The following is a 24,322-nucleotide window of genomic DNA, read 5'->3' as shown; positions in this document are numbered from 1 at the left end:
ACACGGCGCTGCCCCGTTACATCACTGCAAACTTTGAAACACACAAACGCGCTGACAGCAATGGTGTCGTCCCTACGTTTGTTTCCGTTGGTATCGAGCAAACTCGAGTGTTTTTTGGAGGTCTTCTGTGCTCTTATGTGAGCTACAGTGTAAATTCACACAGTTTTTAAGTGTACCCAGGAGGCCGACTTTTTAATGTGGGCAGATGGCAACAGGACAGGGGAGAGTGGCTTTGAGCTCAAAGAGAGGAGATGTAGGTTAGGTGTTACAGTGGGATTTTTCTCTCATAGGGCAGTGAGGCACTGGCGCTGCTGCCCAGAGCTGTGGGTGCCCCATCCCTTTAAGCACTCGAGGCTCACTTGGATGGGCTCTGGGCAGCTGAGCCCATCCCATGGTACGGGGTGGGCTTTAAGGTCCCTCCCAGTCCAAGCCATTGAACAGTCCAAGTCCTGTAAACCAGCAGATCATTCTTTGTCTTCACTACTGAACGCCACAACTTTTGCTGTTGCCACACAGATATCGTCAACCCACAGGTGCGGGAAGCCAAGTTTGATCAAGTAATAGCGCAGTTGTGCAGGATGTGCTCTATTGCTTTTAAGGGAGTATCCTGCATTGTGCAGATCTTGCCGCTTTGCGCTCCCTCCTTGTGTAAGAGAAACTCTTGCAGGCTGTGCTGTTACATTTTATTATTCGGTTTATTTCTTCCACATACTTGTCATGGTGTTGTAACATACTTAAAGAAGCTTAGAAAACAGAGTTCACTGAAACACACCTATTATTTTCAGTAAAAGCATAATTTTGCTATCTCTTCTCAAATCCCGAAGATGATTGTTTGTCAAGACAGCTTAACATTTGAATAACATGGTGAGAAAGAAGCTTTTTATTATTATTATTATGAAGTTCATACATTTGTTTCTGTTCTTCCACCAGTTTGAATGAAAATGTTTCGAATGTTTCTTGTCTTCCACTAGTTATTACACATTTGCTGTTATAGAAAAGTGCTCTCTCCCTCTCTCTCTATATATTAGGAATGTTCAAATTAATATTGAAATATTGAAAGTGCCAATAGTCCTTTCCACTCAAAAACTTCTGGCAGTGAGATAGTCCTGGTAAAAGTTGCTCTGATGAATTGGTTCAGTTAATATCGGGGTGATACTACTCGCTACCTGGGAAAATCACACAGAATTACAGACTGACCCGGGTTGGAAGGGACCTCACGGATCATGTAGTTCCAACCCCCCTGCCTGGCAGGGCCACCAAACATACACCTTTACTAGATCAGGTTGCCCAGGGCCCCGTCCAACCTGGTCTTGAACACCTCCAAGGACGGGGCATCCACAACCTCCCTGGGCAGCCTGTTCCAGGGCCTAACCACTCTCCTAGTGAAGAACTTCCCCCTGACATCCAACCTAAATCTTCCCTCTTTCAGCTCTCAAAAGTGAGAGATTACAAGGAAGATGTTCATTTGAGTTACCATCTAGTAACAGTCTCTAATAGTTTAATAAGCTCTTTTGTCAAAGCCTTAATTTTTAGTAGATTTCCATTTAATAGGTTTTAAGGCTTTTAGTCTTTTCTTGCAGCGATGGTATCTGGTTCTTCATGTCATTGTGGGTAGTTCCTTAAACTTTTTTGGAAGGAACAGATGGTTTTTAGTGAAGTGTTGGGTAGCAATGTAGCCACAGGAAGTAATGATAGCTTCCCTAAACTAATTGTATGAGAAAATAGGTGGTTGTGCTTGTGTAACTGCACAGCGGTGGTTTAAATGCAATGATTTCTATCCTTTTTGTTTGAATAAATAATACATGCTTCTAAAGTCTGTCCCTCTCCCTACTTCAGGCCAAACGAGGTTCTTAGAATGAACACAGAACCCTGAACAACTGGTAGGAAAAAGGTTTCTGAAACGGTGATTTAGCTGATACACATAAGAGCTGTTGCATCTCAGTGACATTGACCCTTAAGTGAGCTGTCAGGTTTTACATACAAGCATTATCCTACAAAATAAGGGATGTTCATTTCTCATCCTGGGGACTTTCCTACTTTAGTAGTTTATGTTCTTATAAATATTTTACACTGATATGTTTTACACTCATTCCCAAATTACAAACAAATTAAATTTGAAGAGATCCGTCCAGTGATCTGAAAACTGAAAGGATCGCAGCCCTCCAATGAAAAGCAACATTCACACAGCCATTAAATTTTTACCCTCCTTCCTTTTCTGACTGGAAGCCTCTTGCTGCTTCATATGTCTTTAAAAGTGCTTTTTAAGTTTGAATATAACCAGAAAAAGTTTGGCTCTGGTTTGGAGTTATCTAAGGAATTTGATAAGTGCTGGAGGAATCAGCTCCCCAAATATTTCTGTAAGTTGTTGGTAATCAGGAATGCTTCAGAAGCTTTGCTTAAGGCTGGAGAATGCTGCTGTTTCTGTATCTGTTGTTTTTTTGGCTCTAGCAGGACTACCTTTGTGACAGAGATGAATATGGAGGGGTCTGAAAGCATCATAGACATCACTTGGAAGTAATGATATTGGAATCTCTCTAATGGCAATTACTATATGGAGTGGGAGGAAGGGGAGAAATGAGACAGAACTAAATAAAAACAAACCAAAATCAAAACCCTGTTGTTGTAGGGGAGTGATAGTTCTGGGGGCTAAATCATTCCTCTGCTATTGCAGCTCACCAAAGTTCATCCTAGAGCACTGTAAGTTTGTTTTCAAATCCCTTTAGCTTTTCATGCATATTTGGAACAGTTTCTGTTACCCTCTGCAGTGTGTGTATCCTGTTGTTCAGAGTGTAGTGCCGTTGTAGTAGCGCAGCAGAGAGAGAGCGTGGAGTTGGGAGCAGCAAAGGGAGACAAGAACACTGCTCGTCCTCAACCTCTAATTCTGTTGTGTTTACTTGCGCGTTGTTTCTTAATAACTCACACGTACCTCATATTTAACCTTTTTTCATTACCATTAGTCCCCTAGTAATTCTAGGTAACAGAGCAAAAAAAGTGTGGGCTTTCTTTTGAGGGGCTGTACACTGGAAATAACATGTGAGACTTTAATGACTGAGTTAAATGACCCCCAGAACGTTTCCAGTTGCTCAGTTTTTGCCTACTCACACTGTTGTATCTATAGAAGTGAGGTATCCATGTGAGGTATCCATGCTTACACTCCCTGGCAGCTCTCTCAAAAGATTTCAGCCAACTTTGCTCTAGCTGTAAAGGTTGTTTAAGGTTTTAATGAAAGCGTAGAACAGAAAGATGAAAATGAATACTTCTAAAGAGAAGTGGTGGCGGTAATACAAGCATTTAAAAAAATAGCCATTCATGATGATAAGCTGTCAGACCCTTGTTTCTAATCAGTCCCTAGCTGTGGTACAGCTTTGAGCAAGCAATCATTACTGCCCTTCAAGTAATGAACAGTGATGGTACTTACTAGGTATAGATTTACTCATGGGAATACTTGTCTCTCACCTACTTAGAACTGGTTAAAGATGTGGAGGAGTTCAAAACTGAGTCATATCTTGGCACAGCAGAAGGAGGTTCCTCCCCCACGCTCTTCCCTCCTGATTCCTGCCCTGCCAAAATCACTGCAGCTACAGCAGAAGCTTGCAGGAAGGGTTGGATGGAGGGTCTTTATTCACAGGTTTATATATTATAGTGTAACTGAATTGTAACTCTTGGACTATGTATCTGCCAGTTCAGTTTGAGCAAAAATAGGGACAGTTTCATGTTGTAAATATGCATCAGGAAGCTGAGCTCTCTGCACTAGGGTTGCAGGGAAGTTGTTTTTACAGTAGAAAGCATTTGAAGGCAGTACTGCTGGCTGAGAGAGCCTCATTCCTGCCCTGTATGCTGCGCCTGTGCCATTGTCAGTACTGAGATGCTGTGATCCGTGTCTGTGATGAGTGTATCCATATTTTAGAGTTGCTTCACTGCTCTTAAGTATTAAAAATCTAGTTCAATCCAGAGTAGACATGTGAAGCTGTAGGTGTGGCACAGGATTGGGGATGAGCAGAGCGAGAATTTCCTGAGCTGGTACCACCAAAATCCAGATGCGATGAAACAATGTCCTTAGGCTCCAGTATGAGTCCATTAGCGCAGATACGTGTTGTTACAGAAAGCAATGATAGATACATCAAAACTGTTTCACTTTCAAAGTTAAGGACATGTGAAACTTGCCTTGAAACTGAAAACTGAAGAACAAGGAGCAGAAAGCAAAAACTGATTGTAATAAAATGGAGATAGCAAGAGAAAAGCATGTTGTTGTCATGTTTCTAGGGGTATAAATTATTCTCTTTTGAATAGGAATTAAGATGTGTAAGTGTGGATGTAACTATTAGTGAACGTTAGCTGTATTTAGTTGCTTCTTATTTTCTTTTGAGAATGGCCTGATACAGCCTTTCGAATTTCAGATATTACATCATTTAAATTAGTAGCTTTTCTGATTTAATAGTGACTTAATGTGATACTCAGTAGAGATTATCACCATTCACAAGGAGATCAACCTGTCCATGTTAATGTACAGAGACAACTGCATAGCAGTGCATTAGTTTATAACACATTTGGATTATTCCTGCTTAGGATAAAATTAAAGTTATCAGAATAAAGCTTCTGCTTCTGATTCTTGGGCATGGGTTTTAGGAATGAAAGGGTACTGAGGGAAGTGCCAAATCAATTGGTGTTGAATACCTTTGATTGCTTCTTTTTCTCCAGCTTTACTAAAATATTTTAGCTAATTATTTTCTTGTCCTCTGATATTTACCTATCAAGTATTTTGTGTTTTCATTTCTAAGGCTTTACGCCAAAGACAAGCAGTGATGATTGTATTTCCATGCTATTTCTTGGTGTGGTTCTGTTCGTGTTGCTCAAACTGACCTTCAAAACCAAGGTAGTTTTCTGGGCTTTTGTTCATTTGTTTTGTACAAACTACTATCCCAATAGAGAGGACCATCAATTATGGACATCGTTTGTGAATGTACTTTGCTTTTGCTCTAGGTTTTCAGTCAAGACCTTGATTGACCGTTCCTGCTTTGAGACGATAGATGACTCGTCCCCCGAATTTAATAATTTTGCAGCCATTCTGGAACAGATTCTAAGTCATCGACTGAAAGGTTGGTTAATAAAGTGTTACTGGGGATGTTTTTGATGGGAGAGTTCATTTATTAGTTCCTAGAAGCTCCTCAGTGCTGAATGGAAGTTCTGGCTCTGTGTGCCTGTCCCATTGCTGTTGTCTTTCTTATGGTCTACATTGCTGCGGAGAAGTCAAGAAACTGTTTTTCTCAGATGTGTTTCTGTTGTTTGTGTTGGAAGCCTTCTCGGCTGGTAATTAAGGAACTGGATGTTGCCATGGTACTTAGCTCTGCTTGCTTTCCTGCTTTATGATCAGGCTGTGTTCTGGGACTGACAAACAACTGTAGGTTTGGTGTTTTTTTGCTTTTAGGTATAGCGGGTTGGTGTGTGGTGCTGCTTCCTCATCTTTCTCCCTTCCTTCCTTTTGTTCCCTACACACCATGTTTAGGTGATTTCCCCTTCTCCTTGCAGCAAAGCTGTTTTTCACTACTGAGATGTAAATGTAATAGATGTGAATTAAATTGCATTTGAGAAAGGTCAGTTGTCGATTCTCCTCTTGTATCAGAGTCAGATGTTCCAATTCAAGAAAGTGTCTGTTTGCATTCTCTGGTTGTTGGAGAGGAAGCTGCTTCACTGAAAGGACAGTGTGTTCCTTGGCACTAACAGCCACATGGAAAGGACTTCAGAAGCTTCTCCGCATTTCTTTGTGTGGTTCCTGAAATTATTTGAGGATTATAAAGGACATCATCTAAATATAGATGTGTAACATGACAACTCGCTCCTTTTCATGTTTTTTAATATTCATAAGTAAATTTTGTGAATAATGTTGCGTGTAGGCTGACATTTGAGTAGCACAATTACTACCTGCTGTCATTCTGTCAGAGGGCGAAAGAAATCACACGGTGGGGTAGGAACACGCAGTGACAAAGATTGTTGGAGTGATTACGGATATTTAACAACTTGACACTTGTCTGCCCCCTCCCAACCTGGCTTTAGTGGTATTTGAGCAAAAATTGTTACACAATTTGTTTATATATTTATTATTCTAATACTTGTTTGCTTCACAGCTTCAGGACAGGCAGCACAGAGAAGCCTTGGCAACTGGCACGTGGGTTACGGGCAAATGGAATTTGCAAATAAAATAATATTTCGAATAACAAAGGAAGAAAATTAAAAAGCAACATTGTTGTTTCAGTCTTCCCCTTGTGATTTCAAGGGTTGCAGAGTTAAATAAATGCTGCAAAAGAGGCAGCAAATGGGGAATATTCTGTTATTAAGCTAAATACTGCCAGTAATTATTTTACTCTATCAAAACTTGAAGGGAAAACAGAGATAAATCTACCATGACATTTCAAGTGTTACAACACAGGGCTTGAAAGAAATTGCACTTTATTGATGGGAATGACTAATGTGTTTTGCATGCATGCTCTGTGTCGTTGGGAGCGCACTAAAAGCAGGCTGATGAATGCAATGGGTTGTGTAAAATGTTTTAAGGCAGGTGGAACATACATGATATGTTTGTCTATGGTAACGTAAATGGCTTCATTCTGTCAGGGTTGTTAGGGTAATGCTGGGGCAGTATCTTTAAATAAATGGTCCAGATTTGAGTTTATAGTAGTTAACTTCCATAAAGCCATGGTAAATAACAGTTCTTTTTCTTTTTTAAGCAATGAATATTAATAAAATTTGTATTAAAATTCCATGATTTCTCATAATGTCTTAAAAGCATAAGCAGAAATTTCAAAGGGGAAGGGTATGAGTTAGGTCTGTAGGAGAGAACTTGTGCTTGTAGGCCCAGGTGACAGGAGAGGAAGCGTGATTCTGTAAGATGCAGCTTGTAATGCTGCCCATACTGCGAGAGACAGATCTCTAGATAGAAGAGGTAAGGAAGCAGTGGTATAACAGGGGTGAAAAGGGCACGTTAAAGAAGCACTGAAGTCACCACTGTCATGAAAAAGATGAATTCCAAGCTGTGATGGCCCTTTATTGGATAATGTTATGCTGACATGTTTTAAGAGTAATAGCTTTTGTAACTAGGTTTAGTATTTATATGCACATAGTGATCCTGTTATTGCTTTTGGCTAGAAAAAAATAGGAAGTTCTTCGGCAATTTTGTGGTTTAGCTAATTCTACTTTCTCCTGTATAGAGAAAAATCTTAAGTGATATGTAATTGTCTTGGTGGGATAAACGCGAAGTCCTTTGTTAGTTGAAGGTCCTGCTCCTGCTGAGTGTCAAGTGAAGGCTGTTCCTTCTGAAGTCAAAAATAGTCACACTCATGTATAGAGCTGCTTGTGAGACTACAGCCCTCTGTTACAACAAAACATATTGTAATTGTGACCTGCTTGCTTTGCTAATCAGTATAAGCCAAATACATGCTGTGTGTAGGCAAAAGCCCCACACTTACCTCTCACATTGGATTTCACTGAGGGTGAGTTGCATGATGCGAGTTCCTTTTGACACCTGTGCAGCCAGTTTTCAGGAATTAGTGGATTTGTAAGCATACAATGCTGTCTTTGCAAGGTGTGTACAGGAAACACAGGAAAGTATCTGAATTATGCTCATCTTTAGTAAGGAAGGAGGAAGGTTCGTAAATCTTTACATATTTTTGTATTTCTTGTATTTTGATTTAAGGTCAGATCAACTGGTTTGGCTATGAAAGCACTCGTAGTTTTTGGGACTACATTCGGGTAGCGTGCCGAAAAGTCTCCCACAATTGCATCTGCAGTATTGAGAACATGGAGAATGTCAGTTCTTCTAGAGCCAAGGTAGGGATGAAAAAGTCAGTCTGACTGCAGTATTTCTCTTTCTTCTGTGTAAAATATAGCTTACAGTTCTATACCCAGAAAAAAAACCAGCGACAAGCAAGATGCAAAGCTGCTTTTTCAAGTATGTTTATACATTAATTTAACTTTCTCTGGGAAACTCTATGACACATCACAATAGTAATTAAAAGCCAATTAATGCAACTAGTACGCATAGGAGTGTTACATTTTTAAAGATGCACATGGGAGGAATTTTGGATGTCCGTACTGAGAAGGCTGTGTGTTGACACAAATTTAAGTGCAAATTTTTGAGTACTTTACATTTACTTGTAAGAGTTTGTGTTTTGTTTTCATTATTACAGTAACGAAGTACAACAAAATTTGTTTAGAGGTAATTTTGATAATCGGGATCAAGTCATCCATGTAACTCAATTTTATTCAGTTTCAGATGTGAAATTAAGTGTTTCAGTCTGTAATGCTTAAATATTTGATATCTGCTTTTTCTTGCAGGGTCGAGCCTGGATCAGAGTGGCACTTATGGAAAAACATTTGTCTGAATATATTTCCACAGCTCTGAGGGACTACAAAACAACCAGGTCTCTAAGACTTTTATTTCTGTGATATTTTAGTGATTGTTCCTGAAGTGTGAGACTTAAATTTGGAAGTGAATGTTGCACTTAATTTGTGTAAATTGAAGAGATGTAACCTAGTGAAAGACACCTGGAGTTTGTATCAATTCATAGGATTTTTAGCATGGGTAAAAGTGAAAATTGCTACTGCAGAAATCCCTTAGTGACTAAAAAATGTGGAAACTTGTTATAATTCTTGAAAGATCAAAAGAGAAGAAAAGCTCTCAAAAGAAGGAACTCACTTTGAAATTGTAGCCTGATAATAGCAATAGATCATCCAACCCCCCCGCCATGGGCTGGGTCACAACCCACTAGATCAGGTTGCTCAACAGTCCCATCCAGCCTGGCCTTGAATGCCTCCAGGGATGGGGAAAGCACAGCTTCTGCAGGTAACCTGTCCAGTTCTAACCATCTTTGTAGTAAAGAATTTCTTATCTATCCTCTTTAAGTTTAAAAGCATTGCCCCTTTTCTTACTGTACACTGTGGGAGTTTCTTCCCATCTTTCCTTAGGCCACCTTTATGCATTGGAAGGCATTAGCATGATTCCTGCAGGGCCTTCTTTCATCTAGGCTAAGCAACCCCAACTCTTAGCCTGTATTCATAGAAGTGTTCCTGCACATGGATGGACCCACTTCTGGACCCACTCTAAGAGGTTGCTCTGGTACTGGAGGTCTCACTGCTGGATGCCATACTGAGTGCCAGGTGGGGTCTCACAGGAGTGAAAGACAGAGGAGGAATCCCCTCTCTCACCCTGCTAGTCGCTCTTCTTTTGATGCAGCCCAGGGTATGGTTGGATTTCTGGACTTCAGGTGCACGTTGTTAGCTCATGTGAAGATTTCCATTAAATTCATCTCTCTCAATCCAAATACAGAAGTAGTGGTCAGGCATAGCTAGATTTCTTGATATAATATGAGAAACATGTAACAGGTTTTTGTTGTACCGCTTGATAATAAAAGCTGTTACAGACAAGAATATGCTTTGTGACAGAAATTATTTTCACTGTTTTGGACTGGTTCTAGGCAGTGTGTCAATTTATTATATAATATTTCATCCTGCAACAGCGGCATCTTATTGATCTGTGATGAAAACATCTGTGTCTGCATGAGTTGTGGAGCCTTATGTTGAACTCAAAAAGCTTTAGACAGTGAAAAGAATAGAATTTCTGTAAGAATTTCTGTTCATTTGGAATATTATTTATGTTTAAAATATTTTTCCACAGTTTTCACTTTATTTTCCCAATATTAAGATGACTTTGAAACACAGTTTGGTAAACATATTTCCCATTCTGTCATCTTTATTTTATCCAGATTTTCTTGTGTTTGCAGTAGACAAGAAGCTGATAAAGCAAAGATTTCTGGTAAAGAAATTAACTTGTGTCAAACAGAAGAAATACTTGGGTTTTTGAGAGGTAGATGAGGAGGAAGAGGAGGGTCACAGCCTTTATGGTTAAGTAGTACGTGTGTACCTGCTTGATAGTGCAGGTTGTTTAATAGGAGATAACAGCGATTTTATCTTATTAGCAGTTTCAAATTCATGTATTTAATGTTTTATGTTTGGATTTTCTTTCAGTGCTATAGACTTAGGAATCAATTTCTTGTGCTGCAAACATAATATGTGCAATTTTTGTTTTGAAGTAATGTATGAAATATGTTGATTAGAATTAATGGTTACACTCTCAAATCTTGGTGCTGTGGACTTCAGATCCACCAACAATACTGGATGCACTCTCTTTCCTATGTGGTATTTCGAATACTTGTTAAGTGGCTTGATTTTAGTGGTGCTTTACACAGTGTATTTACATTTTTAAATGATGTATTGTGCTTGTGCTATGTGCATATTTAGTGAATATGTATATAAACTCAGCATGTGTTTCATGTATGTGTGTGGAATAAGGTGCATCTATCGCGCTGCCAGCTCTCCTTAAATCTTGGTGTTTAGTTTAGATGAGTGACTTTCAGTCTAGTACTTCAGTGAAACAGTTAATGCTGGATCTGCATGTTACACTTGGTAGGGGGCTGGATTAGGCATAAACACACAATTATTCCTTTCTAAAAAATCGGTCAACGCAGTCTTATGCTAAAGCATCCCGTCTTTCCTGTTGTCATATGTCAGTTATAGCACTGAGCAAAAAATCTGTGAGTCTTCCAAGGAGACTTCAGTTTTGACTAGATTACTGTAGCTGATTTCAGAAATGCAAAAGCTCACATCTTACTGTTTTAATTATGCTATGTCTCCTTTTTGCTTGAATGCTTCACAGGCAGCATTTTACAAGCTGCTGTACACAGTACAGATTGTTATCTGGCAGTGATTTTAGAAGTAACAGTTAAAAGGTTTGCTTGTACTGGGAGCGTTGTTTCTAGTTTGCAGATAGACTTATTTTGATCCATCTAGCTCATTATTCTGCCTCAATAGGCTGCTGGTTCAGCCTTCTGTTATCTTACCTCAAGTCAAGGTTTAGGAAACAGAATCTGTACGTCACAGGGATTCTAGTTCTGAGATAAATGTTATCATCCCAGAGGATTGCTCTCAGGTTTCTTGCTTCCACTGTGGGACATCCAAAGTCTTGTACATCTCCTTTCCATACTACAAAGGAAGTGTGTGCTTATTGCAGTGTTCATTTATTAGTGAGTCCAAACAGACTCAGGTGCTGAGCTCCAAAATATTTCCTGGTTGTCTGTCATTCAGTCAACTCAAGATCTCTATGAATCATCCGAATGCCTTTACTTTGCTAAACAGGCTGCATTTAGTCTATTAGGCACCTCCAGATTCTTATTACAAAACCATACATGGCAGAGGTGGGTCCTATTTAGCTGCACTGTGGAACATTTCAGTCTGGAAGTGGCTCCTTTGGTAGCTGGGAGGAGAAAGACAGTGTAACTAAAACTTATTATTGTTATTATTTTTTTACCATGGAATGATTTTCTTTGTGTATGTTCAAAAACCAATTTCTTCCTTTCAGAACGAAGTATAAGGTATCATCATTATCTTTGCATGTTGTCCATCCTCTTCTACTGTTTCTTAGGGCTAATGTTATAAATTCTTCTGTCTGAAGTTTTCGATTACAGCGTTCTGCATTGTGCAGTCTATTGGTTTGCTTTATTGGAAATGAAGTATGAGTGCCCCTGGGGTTCACATGGGTTGTTTTTATTTAAACTGGATTTCTCAATTTTCTGTTAGCCATGAAAACAATCATTATTTGAAACAAAGTGGTGTTAATGGAGGTATTTTATTCTTTTTTTCTTGAAGGAGATTTTATGAGGATGGAGCAATTGTTCTTGGTGAAGAAGCAAATATGCTGGCTGGTATGCTGTTGGGACTCAATGCAATTGATTTCAGGTATTGCGTTTGCATGCTTCTTAATAGAATGCTCCCAGAAAGTGAATACACATTATGGGAAACATTGTTAAGTTCAGCTGATAAGTATGAGAGACAAAGCTGAGGAGGACGGAGAGAGGGATCATCATGAATGGCTCTTCTGGATAACAACAAAGTTATGCCATAACTAATACAGGATGATTATGTGGTATTTCTTTCAAAATCCTGAAAGCAATCAGAAGTGTAATTGCAGAAGATTTAAGTGGCCATAAAGTTTGATGTAGAGAAGGAAAAAAAAAAAGGGGGGGGGGGAGTGTTGAATAATGACTTTCTTTTCTTGTGGCATTCAGCCTTTACTTCAGCTGTTCATAGAACAGAAAGTGGATGCAAGACGTGAGGGACAAGGAGGGAAAGTAAAGGTCTTATTGGCTGAGTTAACTCATACTGGAGTCAGATAAGTGGCAACACTGCTGTGAGGAGGGAAAGGGATGTCTGCTTGGGGGGTTAAAAAAAACAAAAACAGCAAAAAAACATAAAACAAAACTAAAATGGGCTGAGCATTTTGAAAAGCCGGATAGATTCTCTTGCCAACATTTAGTCATTGGTTTGGATTAACTGCATGATCACCATATGTTGTGGGGGAACAGAAGTATGCTGCAGTATGATAAGGGAGCTGGCTTTGCATGCAGCAGATTGAAATCTTACCAGATTTCATTCATATAAGTTTTACGCTATATAAAGTAAAAATGCTTCTATATCCTACACGTGGAAGGAGGATAGCGATATATGAATAAGAAGTGTAGGATGAGATGATCAGCAGTACGTAAATCTTGCCTTAAATTATAATTAATTGATTTTGGCTCCCATGAGCCTCAGTGGCATGAAGTATGTGTATGTGTATCTGTATGTGATTTTAGTTGTATGAGTGCATACACTCTTCCTTTGTCCTCTGATTTCTAGTATGAACGCATTTTGTATGCATCTCTTAAAAGCATTCAGAGTAATGACTTGTTCCCATTGGAGGCATTTAAATTTTTGTCATTGCAGCTCTTAAGAACCAAGAAATTATCTGGGAAAAACAGGAGCATGGACCTACAGGAGCATTTTTACTATGCCACGTGTTATTCATAGTATTATGGCTTAAATGACTAAGAGTCTGTAGATACTGCTGTTATACATGTTATATTTGATTTGCTTTTTTCAGTTCACACACTCTTACAGATGTTGACTGACTTACCTCTGTGGAACTTGGTTGTGAGGCATAAGAAGGGTTGCCCAGAGAAGCTGTAGTTGCAGCCAGCTTGAATGGGGCAGCCTGATCCAGTGAAACCACCTACCTACCCATGGCAGAGGGGCTGGAATTATCTGATAGCTAAGTTCCCTTCCAAGCCAAACCATTGTGTGGTTCTGTGAGCTGTAAAAAGCACTTTGGGAGTAGAGTTGGGGAAGCCCAGATGAGAACAGAATTTCTTTTTCCCCGCAACAGTGTAGAATTGTGGGTATACTTTAAATAAGTCTGAGTTTAGGGGATGGGTTTTGTTTTATTTGTCTTTTTTCTGATGTTCTTAGTTACCACTGAAGTGACTGCGCTGTCAAAAATGGCGCTTCTCAAATTGGAAAAAGCAGAGAGGAGGGAGGAATTTGTTCTTTTTGAGAGCATAATTAATTGTCACTTCTGTGATAATAAAATGGGATTCAAATACTGTCTTTTATATCCGGTACAAAAAGAATACAGTGCATATGAGAGCTTTATAAAGCTACAGCAGCTCAAGAACATTTTGTGAATGTTAGTTTCATTAGTTTTCATCATCTTAGAGCAGCCCAGCGCTATAAAGTAATTGAAAAGAGACAGTCTGAACTGTTTCTGAGAACGGATTTTTTTACTTAAAAACAGAAGAATGGTTATGTAAGCATTCTGCAGAGACTTTAATTGAGCTTAAATACTGGCAATTTCAAACTCATCTACAGCTCTTCTGATATCGTGGTTTCAGCTGACTTTCCTTATATTGTTATTCCCTTGCAATCCACCTGTCTTTTTAGATAAAAGTCCGTATTTAAAAATCAGTGTCTGCACTGCTTGCCCTGATCAGTGTCCTAATTCCAAGGGATTTCTTTTTGTTGTGGCTTTTGTTTGTTATCGTATAGTATTGAACAATATATTTTGGCTGGGTAGGTTTTCACTGTTGAATTCTATAGGCCTTAAGAAGAAAAAAATCAAATTACGCATTTGTAAGATTCACCTTTCATTGTCTTATGATTTTCTTGATATAATCTTACCATTGTTCCTCTGTTTTATCAGTTTTTGTCTGAAGGGCAAAGGATTGGATGGCACCTTTCCAGCTGTCATAGATTACACCCCCTACCTGAAGTTCATCCAAAGGTACTCTTTATCTTTACACTGTTTTTTTAAGTAAGAAAGTGTAAGTTTTATGTCACACTGGTCTTCATGATTTTCATTTCACATTCAAAATCCTATTCCTATCTAAATGTAGACTTGTATACTCATTTACTTTGGAAAATATAGATTTCCAAAAAGCAGTTAAAGAGTGAATAACTTCTATGTTTCTATAGGTTAAACAATTTGATAAAATATTATAATCCTATGAAGTCTTAAGATTTTTGGATAGAAGAAATGTGACTACTAAAAAAACCCAGTAAATACTGTTAGTATACTGAAAAGCATAGTTATGAAGGAAGGTTTCAAATGGGCCCTGGGATAAATTAAAATGCTCATCTTTGAGACAGACGTGAATTCCATGGCGCATGTTGTTGATTTGGAATGATAAGAAGATATTTTAGCACTGAATTTGCACTAGGGGCATTCTTACGTTCTGTGAAATAGCTGGCACATGGTTTTCACAATAACCACAACTCTCATTTAAATTTGTCATGTTTTAACATAACCTGCATTTTTAGCTTCAGTACAGTTTATGTTCAGATACTACTGTTTGCCCTGAAATCATGAAGGAAAGTTTAAGTCATTGCTTCCTTAGATAGCGTAATATATTACATTAATCCTTTATATTCCAGGAGAACATCCTGCATACATTTGTCTGGCTTCCCCTGAGGCTGCAGTCTGAAACTTAACTATGACAATAAGTAGACTTTTGTAAAGCGTTTAGGTGACTTTACAAATAAAGGTCAAAACAGAAATTGTGCTTGATTTATCCTCATTGTTATTGGCTTACAGAGCTTCAGATATCTTTAGCAACTATGGTGTTTTAATTTCAAGCTGAATTTGCATTTTAATGTAGGTTTTGTTTTCACTTCGCTAATAAATATGATTCTTCAGTTCTGACAGCATCAGCAGTGATGAAGAAGAGCTAAGAACACTGGGCAGTAGTGGCAGTGAAGGCAGTACTCCTGAGAACATCGGTCCTCCTATCATCGTGGATGAAAACAGCTGGTACAACAAATGCAAAAGGGTAGAACAGAAGTACCGCCTTGCATTGGAACAGAAGGTAAAAGATTAGTTGTCTGTGGGGGAGATGGAGCCAAATCTGATCACCAGACAACTGGTAACACAGCCATTTAAGTAAAGGCTGAAAAATAATATTATTTGGCTCCTTGCAGGTGGTCTTAAGTGTAATGTCATTGCTCAACAGTTTGATGGAAGAGAGGTCTGGGGAGAAGGAAGAGTAATAATTCAGGGAGCAGATTAGAACTTCTAATGAAGAAGCTTTGGCTCCTTTTTCCAGTCTTATGGGTAGTGTATCTCAGAAGATGTTGTGAGTTTGAAGTGAATTTGACTGCCCATGGGGTCTTTCGCTAATTTAGAAGTTCACCATATACTTTTATTAATGCTCATTGTATCCCAGTTGAAGACTTTCATGATGGAAGTAACATTGAACAATTAGTTCAAAAGTAAACAAAATGATTGGCAAAGTAATCTGTCCAGGAATGAAATGCATAATTATCTTCTCAGTAACAATGAGATAAATTTTCAAAATGTTTGTAGTTTTAAGACCTGCTTCGAGCTACAATGAGAAAGGAAAGAATGTGTTTTGTATTTGATTTGAGAAGCTTATGTGACATACTGAGTATTGCTACAGAAAGCAAAGGTAAGTTCTCCCTCTACCCCTCAGAAGACTCTTAAGTAACAGGTGAAGTGGAATTGCAATGTATGGACAAACTTTCTCAGCATATTTAGCATTTCTGTATACTTAAAAAGCAAAATGTTTGTTGGTGGGTTATAGTAGCTTCTTAAAAATACAGACACAAGTCAATACAAGTGGTGTATTAGCTAACAGCAGAAAGGAGAATAATTTGTAGTCAACAAAGAAATAGTGGAAAGGGAAAGAAAGGAAAAGAAAATAAAAATTGGAAGAGAAGAAAATTTTAGACAAATGCTTCACGGTTTTAAATAACTCTGTGGTTTTAGTACTTTTTTTCCCTAGCGTCACAATTTGGTTTTCTTGAAACACTCAACTCAGTAAACATATGAAAGGATGAAACTACATAAGGATGCCTGGAGGTGTAATTATTTCCATTAGTATAGGTAATTACAAAATTACCTCTCTGCCTTTCTAGTTTGTATTGCATGGGGGGGGAAGAAAAGAAAGGAAAAAAAAGGATCAGAAGGCATCTAGAATAACTCTTCTAGCAATTGAGAACTACGTATGTTGACTTTGGAAAACCCTGATCAAAGTCAGAGAATACTCATGGATCATGTGCTAATAAAGTAACTAATACAAAGGCCCAGATCCCAGCACCAACTCAGCCACATACATACTTAAATTATAAGAACATTTGGCCATGGTCTTGGCCTGGGGCAGCAGCGAGCATTCTCCCACATAACTTCAGGTCACCACTGGTGAACTAGCGTTTGCCAGTGATCATTCCCAACAGTCAGACTTCAGACTTGGTCATTTGGAACTTGTGTTTTAGTGTAACTGTGGCCATACTGACACAGTGTGACTGAGAATATGTTCAGATTATTAGGATTAATGTAGCTATGGATTGCTTAAGGCCCATGCTCATTCAGAATGGGTAGAATTAGAGTTGGGTTACTATAACGCATGTGAAGGAACCTAGTTACTGTTTTTCTAAGTAAAAGTGGACAAGTCAGATTTACTGTGAGATGGCAGATGTGGGCGGTACCTTTTAAAACGTGTTTACAATTATTTCTTTTCTGTTTGTGATTCCTTGTTATTAAATGTTGGCATTCAACTTGCTGTGATACCATCTTCTCACCCAGTCTGATACCACCTTCAGTGTGGAAAGAGCTGTATTCCTTGTGGTGCTCTCTGGTACAGAAGATGTTTTCCTTGCTTTCGTAAACCAGAATCTGCTGTTCTAAGGAGTTTCTTCAAACACATAAACTAAACTGAAAACCTCTCCCTCCCCACCCGAGTAGTCCATGAGGCTCTGGAATGTATTTAAGGCAGCATTTTGGCTGTGTTTCCACACTAAAACATCAGATCGGTTTTGATCTATATCTACTGAGTTGTGTGAAAAGTGGGATGGGACCAGGTGCTATTTTAGCAATGTAAATCATAGCGCTGCTTTATTGGATCAAAGATGCTATGATGGTTTAGAGCAAGGATCTGTCTGCCCTGCTGTCTTATCTTGGATGCTTGCCCAAAGTAGATGCAGAGGGAAGAATAAAAACAAATTAAAACGCATATTCACTTATACTCCTTCAGTGTTCTCATGGCCAACCCATATCAGCTGAAGAGCTTTCTGAAGTTGGTTTGTTTAATAACTTGAGATGTATCAAATATCCCCTTGATCCCATGCAAGTTTTGAGCATTAAAACTTCTTTCTTTTGGCAAGGTGCTCTGCGTGCCTACCATCTGCTGTGTGAAAAGCCACCTCCTTTTCCATCTTCTCAATTTGGCTCTAAGTAGCTTCATTTGATGGTGTCTAGCTCCTGTATGGTAAAAAATGAACAGTCGGTTCCTTCCTGCCCTCTCCATGCCACCCTGCAAATAGGATGAGTTTGTCTTTTCCAAGTCGTCTTCTCTCCAGATCAATGAGTCATAGTTTACACCTTCTTTAATCATGTGGAAGTTACCCCTTCTTTATTTTGGAGTGGTATAGGCTGTTTGTGTAGTAAGCTCATAAATTCTTTGTGAACTGTTTGTTTATACTGGAGTTTTATATACTTTCACTGGTGGGATGACACATCTCATGTCATTACTGATAAAGGTATTTACTGTTAATATTATTGTTACTGATGCTTCATGTCTAAAATCTTCATTAAATGTATGTCTGATGTTTCTGTGAGGCAGGGGACTTAAGTATGTCCTAATGTACCTTTAAATACATTCAAAGCCCTACTTAGTTGGTGTATGACTAGGACTGCCCCCAGATCTTTTGTATTACCAGCTGGAAAACTGACAGAAATGCACGTTCCACCTAAACATATCCAATATTCCTAGAAGTGACCATCACCAGTTTTCATACCTTATGCTTTCCTGTAGATGAGTCTTCACTTTTGATAATTTTCCTCTCTGTTATTTTAACATACAACATGATATTGCAGCTTTCTGTCCCAAGAAAGAGGTTTTCAAAGCAACTGGATTTTCTATAGTAATTTGGGATCCTTTTCATTAACAATACAGACATAACGGGTTCTTTTATTTTCTCGAGTCCCAGTCTTGTGCTAGTAACTGCTCTATGCATTTCAAAACAGTTAATGTTTCGTGCTTATGGCATTACTGCCTTACTGATTCACACACCTTTCTATTCCTAGTCTCGGGACATGGATAAGAACTTGATTTTTTCAGTACTGATTAAACACCTTACTAATCTTAAGTCAATTTACTGATAAGAGCAAAATGTGTGCAGTTCTATTTATTGATTTTAACCAGAAAAACATGAACGTACATAAGGAAAACTTTTCTGCTTGAATGTTCTTTAACGCTTCCTAACACTTCTACTTCCAGGGTTACCTTGAGGAACTAGTACGACTCAGAGAAAACCAGCTATCCGAATCTGTCTCACAGAATAAGCTGCTCTTACAAAGAATTGAAGATATGGATCTAGCCCATAAAATGGAGAAGGAACAGCTGGAATATATCATTATGGAACTGCAAGACCAGTTGTAAGTTAGTATAATGGAGAAACGTTGTGAAAGCGGTTTTAGTAAATTTGTTTAACTTAAATTTAAGTACACAATATGAAGAACTGAACCTGTGGAAATGAGTCACACTTAAAGAAATGATATCTCAGCTTTTGTTTGTTTTTTTTTTTTACTGACAATTCTTATACTCAGAAATGCCTCCCTTGGAAAAAAGTGTTTGTGTAAGTCTGAACTATTTCCTGCAAATCTGAAAGTTCTTAGAGTAAACTTTCTTACGTTTTGACACGTTTTCCCAAACTGTTGTTCATATTTCATTAATTCCGGTTTTAAGGCTACTCTTAAAAATTGGCATTATTAGAAATAACTTCCTTTTGAATTTTGGTTTTAAAGAGTAAAGCAGGGAGGCAGGAGAGGGCAAAGAACTACTTATTTTCTTGCTTTATATGGGTTCTATTTTACCCAAGTGGGTCTTGCACAGAGTAGAAGTTCAGCTGGTAATCCTACAAATACTCTAATTGATGAAACAGTTTGCTGCTCACATTTAATGCAATGCAAAAGACTCAAATCACAGAACAAGTCTTACATTTTTTAACAGTAAAGGTGATTCTTAATGTGTTAAGTGTTCAGGTGTCTTACAGTCCTTAGGTAGTACATCCTCACAGCCCTATCTGTTATGCAGGGAGATACCATCCTTTTTCATAGGTACTCCCTGGCATTGTTTAAAGATCCAGCCGAATGGAAAACTCGCTTTGAGGTGATAATGTGCCACAGGACTGCTGGAATACACAGCTGCAGTAATTGCTGTAATTCTGTTCACGAGAAGTACAAGAGAAATTGGTTTATCTTAGATGTGAGGTAATTTTTATGTATTGGAGCTCTGAAGTGAAATGAAAGTGAGATGTGTCCTTTGAAATGCAGAATGGGGAGGACACAAAAATGGCTTAGGAATATGTGGGTTCCCTTTGCTTGCTGTCTCACAACAGCCTGTTCTACGCAGTAAAATGCAGTTTCTCCAAACCCCTTCTTGCAGTAAATCATTCAATTGCCAGTGCTTGAAATGGCGCTATGAAAATCCCCAGGAATACAGTGTTTGCATTGCATTTACGTCAGTTTCAAAGTCAAAGAAAAGAACCTTTATTTCTTTTTGAGCTGCACATTTTATTTCTGGTTGCATATACACGTTGGAGGGATTCTTCTAGAGTTCTGTTCTGAACTTCCTGAGAGTTTACAACTCATGATAATATACTTCTTTAACCTGAGTACGTCTGAGCATGGGGCAGAGGTGTTACTGGGAGTGAGAAGTGAGCTCATTTAAACCCACTCTGTTTGGAGATTGTGAACATTTCTTTTTAGCTGGGCTGTATGCAATTGGACTGTTGTATGGATCTCAATCTTTAGGCTTTAATTTTGGTTGCTGGCTTTTGTATGTAAAGGCTTAAATTGTGGAGCAGCTTCTATTGTATCTTGATAGTGTGTTCTTGTATAGCTGTGTTGAGATGCTGTAGTCAGGAGCCTGGACTACACTGGATATCTGGGGGGAGGTGTAATTTTGCATTGTTATCACTGTGAGTGTTGAGTGCCTGTCAGATGAACCCTTCTTAAACTGTGTCAGGAGTCAATAGCTCCTCACGTGGGAGAGGAAAGGGAAAGATAAGGTCTCATAATTGTTCTTCTATACTTGTTTTGTTTGCTTTATGTTTATTTTATTCTATTCTTGACCAAGGATGAAGTGCTGACCTTGCAGCAGAGTATGTTCTATCACTAATGTATCTGGACTGATGCACGAGTTTTAGTTCTGCTTCTTATGGTCTGGCTGTTTTTGAACAGCACTGATGGAATTTCATACCTGCTTTTTTATCTACCATTTGTAGCCTTTTGAAGTTATGAATGTATTCTGTAGCCTCTGGATTCATTACCAGCAGCTAAGAGCGAGTTTGGGATTGCAGTTCTGTCAGAGGCATATAACATGAATGTTTGTACAACACTTGGAGATCTGATTTAGGATCATTTTCTGTGTAATGGAGTTTATTGTAAATAAAGGTTCTATATTTTCTTTTTAATGTCACCGTTCTATTCCACTGGCTGTTATTGTTAAGGTCCAAAGTTCCACTGTGGATTTTCTTTTGAGCATTATTGGTATTTCCAACTGGTATTTTAAAGGCGTGCAAGTTGAAATGTTATATGTACATTTTCAACAAACTCATGCATTTGGGCAGCATCTGAATTTAAGTTCAGGTCTGCTTCTGAAACATAGAAGGAAGGGGGGACTTTCTTGGCAGTGTGGGTTCTTATTGTTGCTGACCTGGAAGTGAGACGATGCTGGGGGCCAGTGAGACCTCAGCTTATCAATTAAATTACCTACAGAAAAACTTCTCAATTTTTATGCTTAATAAGGGAAACTGTGGAATATGTGTTGGAAGGGGAGACTGAAACAACTTAGAAGTCATTTCTGTCTTAACAGCCACTATGAGAAAATAAGGAACACTGAAAACTGTAGAGCATTGACTCAGAAGAGCATTCAAACTACAACAAACAGCTTTTAATCTAGTTAAGAGCCACTGCATGAATCTCATGAATACTGATTTTTGGAGAACAGTAAAGCTGACGATTTGTCCTGTTATTCATGGGAGGAAAACAAAAAAAAGTGTGTCTCAACTTAACAGGATTTCTTATCAATATGCCCAGCCATCTGCACATTGAGTATCTCTCTTTGCTGGCAGCTGTTTGAAGGCAAATCGGGTTGGGACAGTGGAGCTGCATTAGGACACCTGATTGCCAGTCAGAGCTGTTTAAACAAATGAGCAGCTGATCAAGAACAGCTTCATTTTTTACCACACACTCTCACAGATTAAGAGATTGCCGAGTGATTGTCAATTGTCGGAAGGACAATGAGGTTTATCCTGGCTTTCATTTGCTTTCTTGAGAAATGTTTGCTTTTGCTGTTGCAGTGAGGGGGGTTAATGTTACGTCACTTCTGAAGGTTTCCAGAGCAAAGGACAAATGTGATTTTGAAGATATTGGCTCTGGTCTTCTATCAAAACAGTGTCTTTTCACAATTGAGGTGGAGCAGTTCTTACAGCCAGTGCTTAAAAGTAACAACTCACAGGAGGGCAGCCAAGAGAAGCCTGTGATCAATGGAGTGTCTAACTGAAGAAAACATCTTTATTTTCCTAACATTCAAAATGCAGTGGGAGACAGATTGAATCATCAGGAAATTGGATTCTGGAATATTCAGAGTTACAAAGGAGACCATTTCTTCATCTCTGCTGTCCCGTGAAGAAGTCTTGGATGCACCTTGGAGCAGTGATCTCCAGACTTTATTGCACACCCCATCAGTCACAGGACTGAGCAGGCAATCCTACAACTATTTGCACACAGCAACCTTTCCTTTAGCTTACACACTACCTATATGTGCAGCAAAATTTTCCAGTCTATCTGTGCTACTTTATAGGTTAAAGTTGAGATTCCATATCTGAAGTTGACACTTATATGTAAAGCATTGCTATGGAATTACAAAAGGGATTCCATCAATTTACTGAACAGTGACTCATCTCCTGGACAGTGACTCACCAGTGTTATAAAAGCTAATCACTTTAACAAAGAAAGTCTTTTAAAATAGAATCCTATGGAAAACAGAAAGCATTACACATGGAGGTAAAAAGCTCAACTTAAAGGATGTATTTCTTTCTCTTCTACAGTGACTTTTGTTGAGCTGACAAGAGATTTGTGTAATGTTTACTAACATGGATTTCCTCGTAATAGGGTTATTAGGTGTTCATGCTGCTGTGCCTGGTGTAAGACCCCTTCCCAGTATTTAGGTTAATTTACCACACGTACTGAAAATGTATTTCTCGGTTTGCACAGCTACTCTTTATGGCTCTGTGTTTATCTCCATCTGCTGTTTCTTCCTATGCCACTGTCTTGTTCCAGTGCTTTGTGGAGGGAAGGACACTGAAGGAAACTCTTCTGTGGTGACTGGAATTCTGTCTTTGATTATGGCACAAATAAGACTCGACTTAAATTGTAGGGTCACTCACATATTATACCAACTATGTTTGTGGAATTGTATGTTTTAGCAGATTTTAAAGTTAGGTATCTTTAATTTTTCTGGCCTTTACTTTGGAATTACTCAGTCACTCAGTCTTTCCAGGCCCTGATAATGTTTGTACTCCATTTGTAATATTTTAATATACTTGTCTGATAGATCCAACAACGCGGTTCCTACCTGGATGGTAATATCAATATCTATGTAAAGATAGCAAGCCACAGTTTAGTTGTAATCCTGAAAGGCTATTTGCAACAGTTAAAAATTATAGGACATGCTCTGTACCCTTGTGTGGTACACAGCCTACCACTTCACTGTTTTCCAGGCATTAACTTGTAGAGTACTGAACCGTTTCCAAAGACAATTAACGCCCCATTTAGTTAAAAACTTGCTTATGACAGTTAAATCCCTGCTCTTCATCTGTTGTCAGTGTTGCTTTTGCTGGAGAGCGTCAGGAGAGCTGCCACAAGAAACAGGAGACTCTGAGCAAAGGCTTGGAAATTTAACCCGTGCCTTGTCTCCCCTTGTGAGCAGAATTTAAAACGTGCCTTGCTTGGCTTTGTAATCCCCCCTCAAAAGCTAAATCTTCTTGAGAAATAGGGAAGTCTGGCTGCTGCTTTAGGACTCTCACCTTCGTTTTCAGATAGTCCTCTTGTAAAGCTTTTCTGCCTTTTGAGAAGCTGATTTCAACTTCATAAGTACAGTAAATCCAATTCGTTATAGCTGCTTTATTTTCTCACTGAAAGGACCTGGGAGATTAGAATGTAACGTTTGATCTCCTTGCTGAATTTCTTTCCCAGAATGTCGAAGTTGAGTGCTAATCCTTTGCTCTTAAAGCTTCCACGAGTCCTTACTGTCAAACCATAGTTCATGTTATCCGCTTCCCTTTGTGGTGCATCTTGTATGTTGCCTGTCTCCAGCAGGTTTGCAGCATCACATCTCAAACCTTAGTACAGTAGTCTGCTCTGTTCTCGGATCCTTGTTTACTCCACTTGAACTCTTTTTTTTTTCAATAACTTTTTAAAAACATAGCTCATTAAATGTACATATATTTATATATACATACATATATATATGTATAATATATATATAGTATTTCATATACATATATACATATATATATAGTATTTCAGCAGATGAAATAACTCCTATTTTTGCAGTGTGTTTTATTTTCGCTTTGTGGAGTTGTTTGTTTTGAAGTTTGGTGCATTGCTGTACGCCTGCTCTGTTTCACAAAGGTGCGGACAGGGAGCAGGTCCTGTTCAGAGTGAGGCGGGAGCTCCAAGAGAGGCAGTTTCCTTTTGGCTTGGAAGTGTAGGTAGGGAAAGGTCAGCTGGGTGTGGTGCATGGGCGGACTCCTGCAATTCACAGCACTGAGAGGAGACAAAGCAAAGAAGTATGTAGAACTGAACAAAGTCAGGGCCGAGCCTCAGAGGACAGAGGATGTGCTATTCTTAGTGCCCAAAGGGATGGCGTGGGTCTCTTGC

At 38.8% G+C, this 24,322-nt stretch overlaps 1 protein-coding gene across 2 annotated transcripts in view; it reads left to right on the top strand.

Annotated features, from left to right (window-relative positions):
* RUNDC3B (RUN domain containing 3B) overlaps positions 1-24,322 on the top strand; it is a 37,508-nt gene that overhangs the window by 2,525 nt on the left and 10,661 nt on the right. For both annotated transcript variants that reach the window (XR_014943642.1, XM_015853389.3), the window contains exons 2-8: positions 4,981-5,096; positions 7,688-7,821; positions 8,329-8,414; positions 11,695-11,784; positions 14,063-14,143; positions 15,056-15,224; positions 18,654-18,811. Coding sequence is in view for 1 of the 2 variants with exons in the window: in XM_015853389.3 (XP_015708875.1) it covers positions 4,981-5,096; positions 7,688-7,821; positions 8,329-8,414; positions 11,695-11,784; positions 14,063-14,143; positions 15,056-15,224; positions 18,654-18,811 (834 nt within the window). In the remaining variant the exon portion in view is untranslated. The remainder of the gene's footprint in view (positions 1-4,980; positions 5,097-7,687; positions 7,822-8,328; positions 8,415-11,694; positions 11,785-14,062; positions 14,144-15,055; positions 15,225-18,653; positions 18,812-24,322) is intronic.

Source organism: Coturnix japonica, chromosome 2, assembly GCF_054131305.1.
Source record: "Coturnix japonica strain WE chromosome 2, WE-NBRP24, whole genome shotgun sequence".
NCBI lineage: Eukaryota > Metazoa > Chordata > Aves > Galliformes > Phasianidae > Coturnix > Coturnix japonica.
This window is presented reverse-complemented; position numbering and strand designations above follow the sequence as displayed.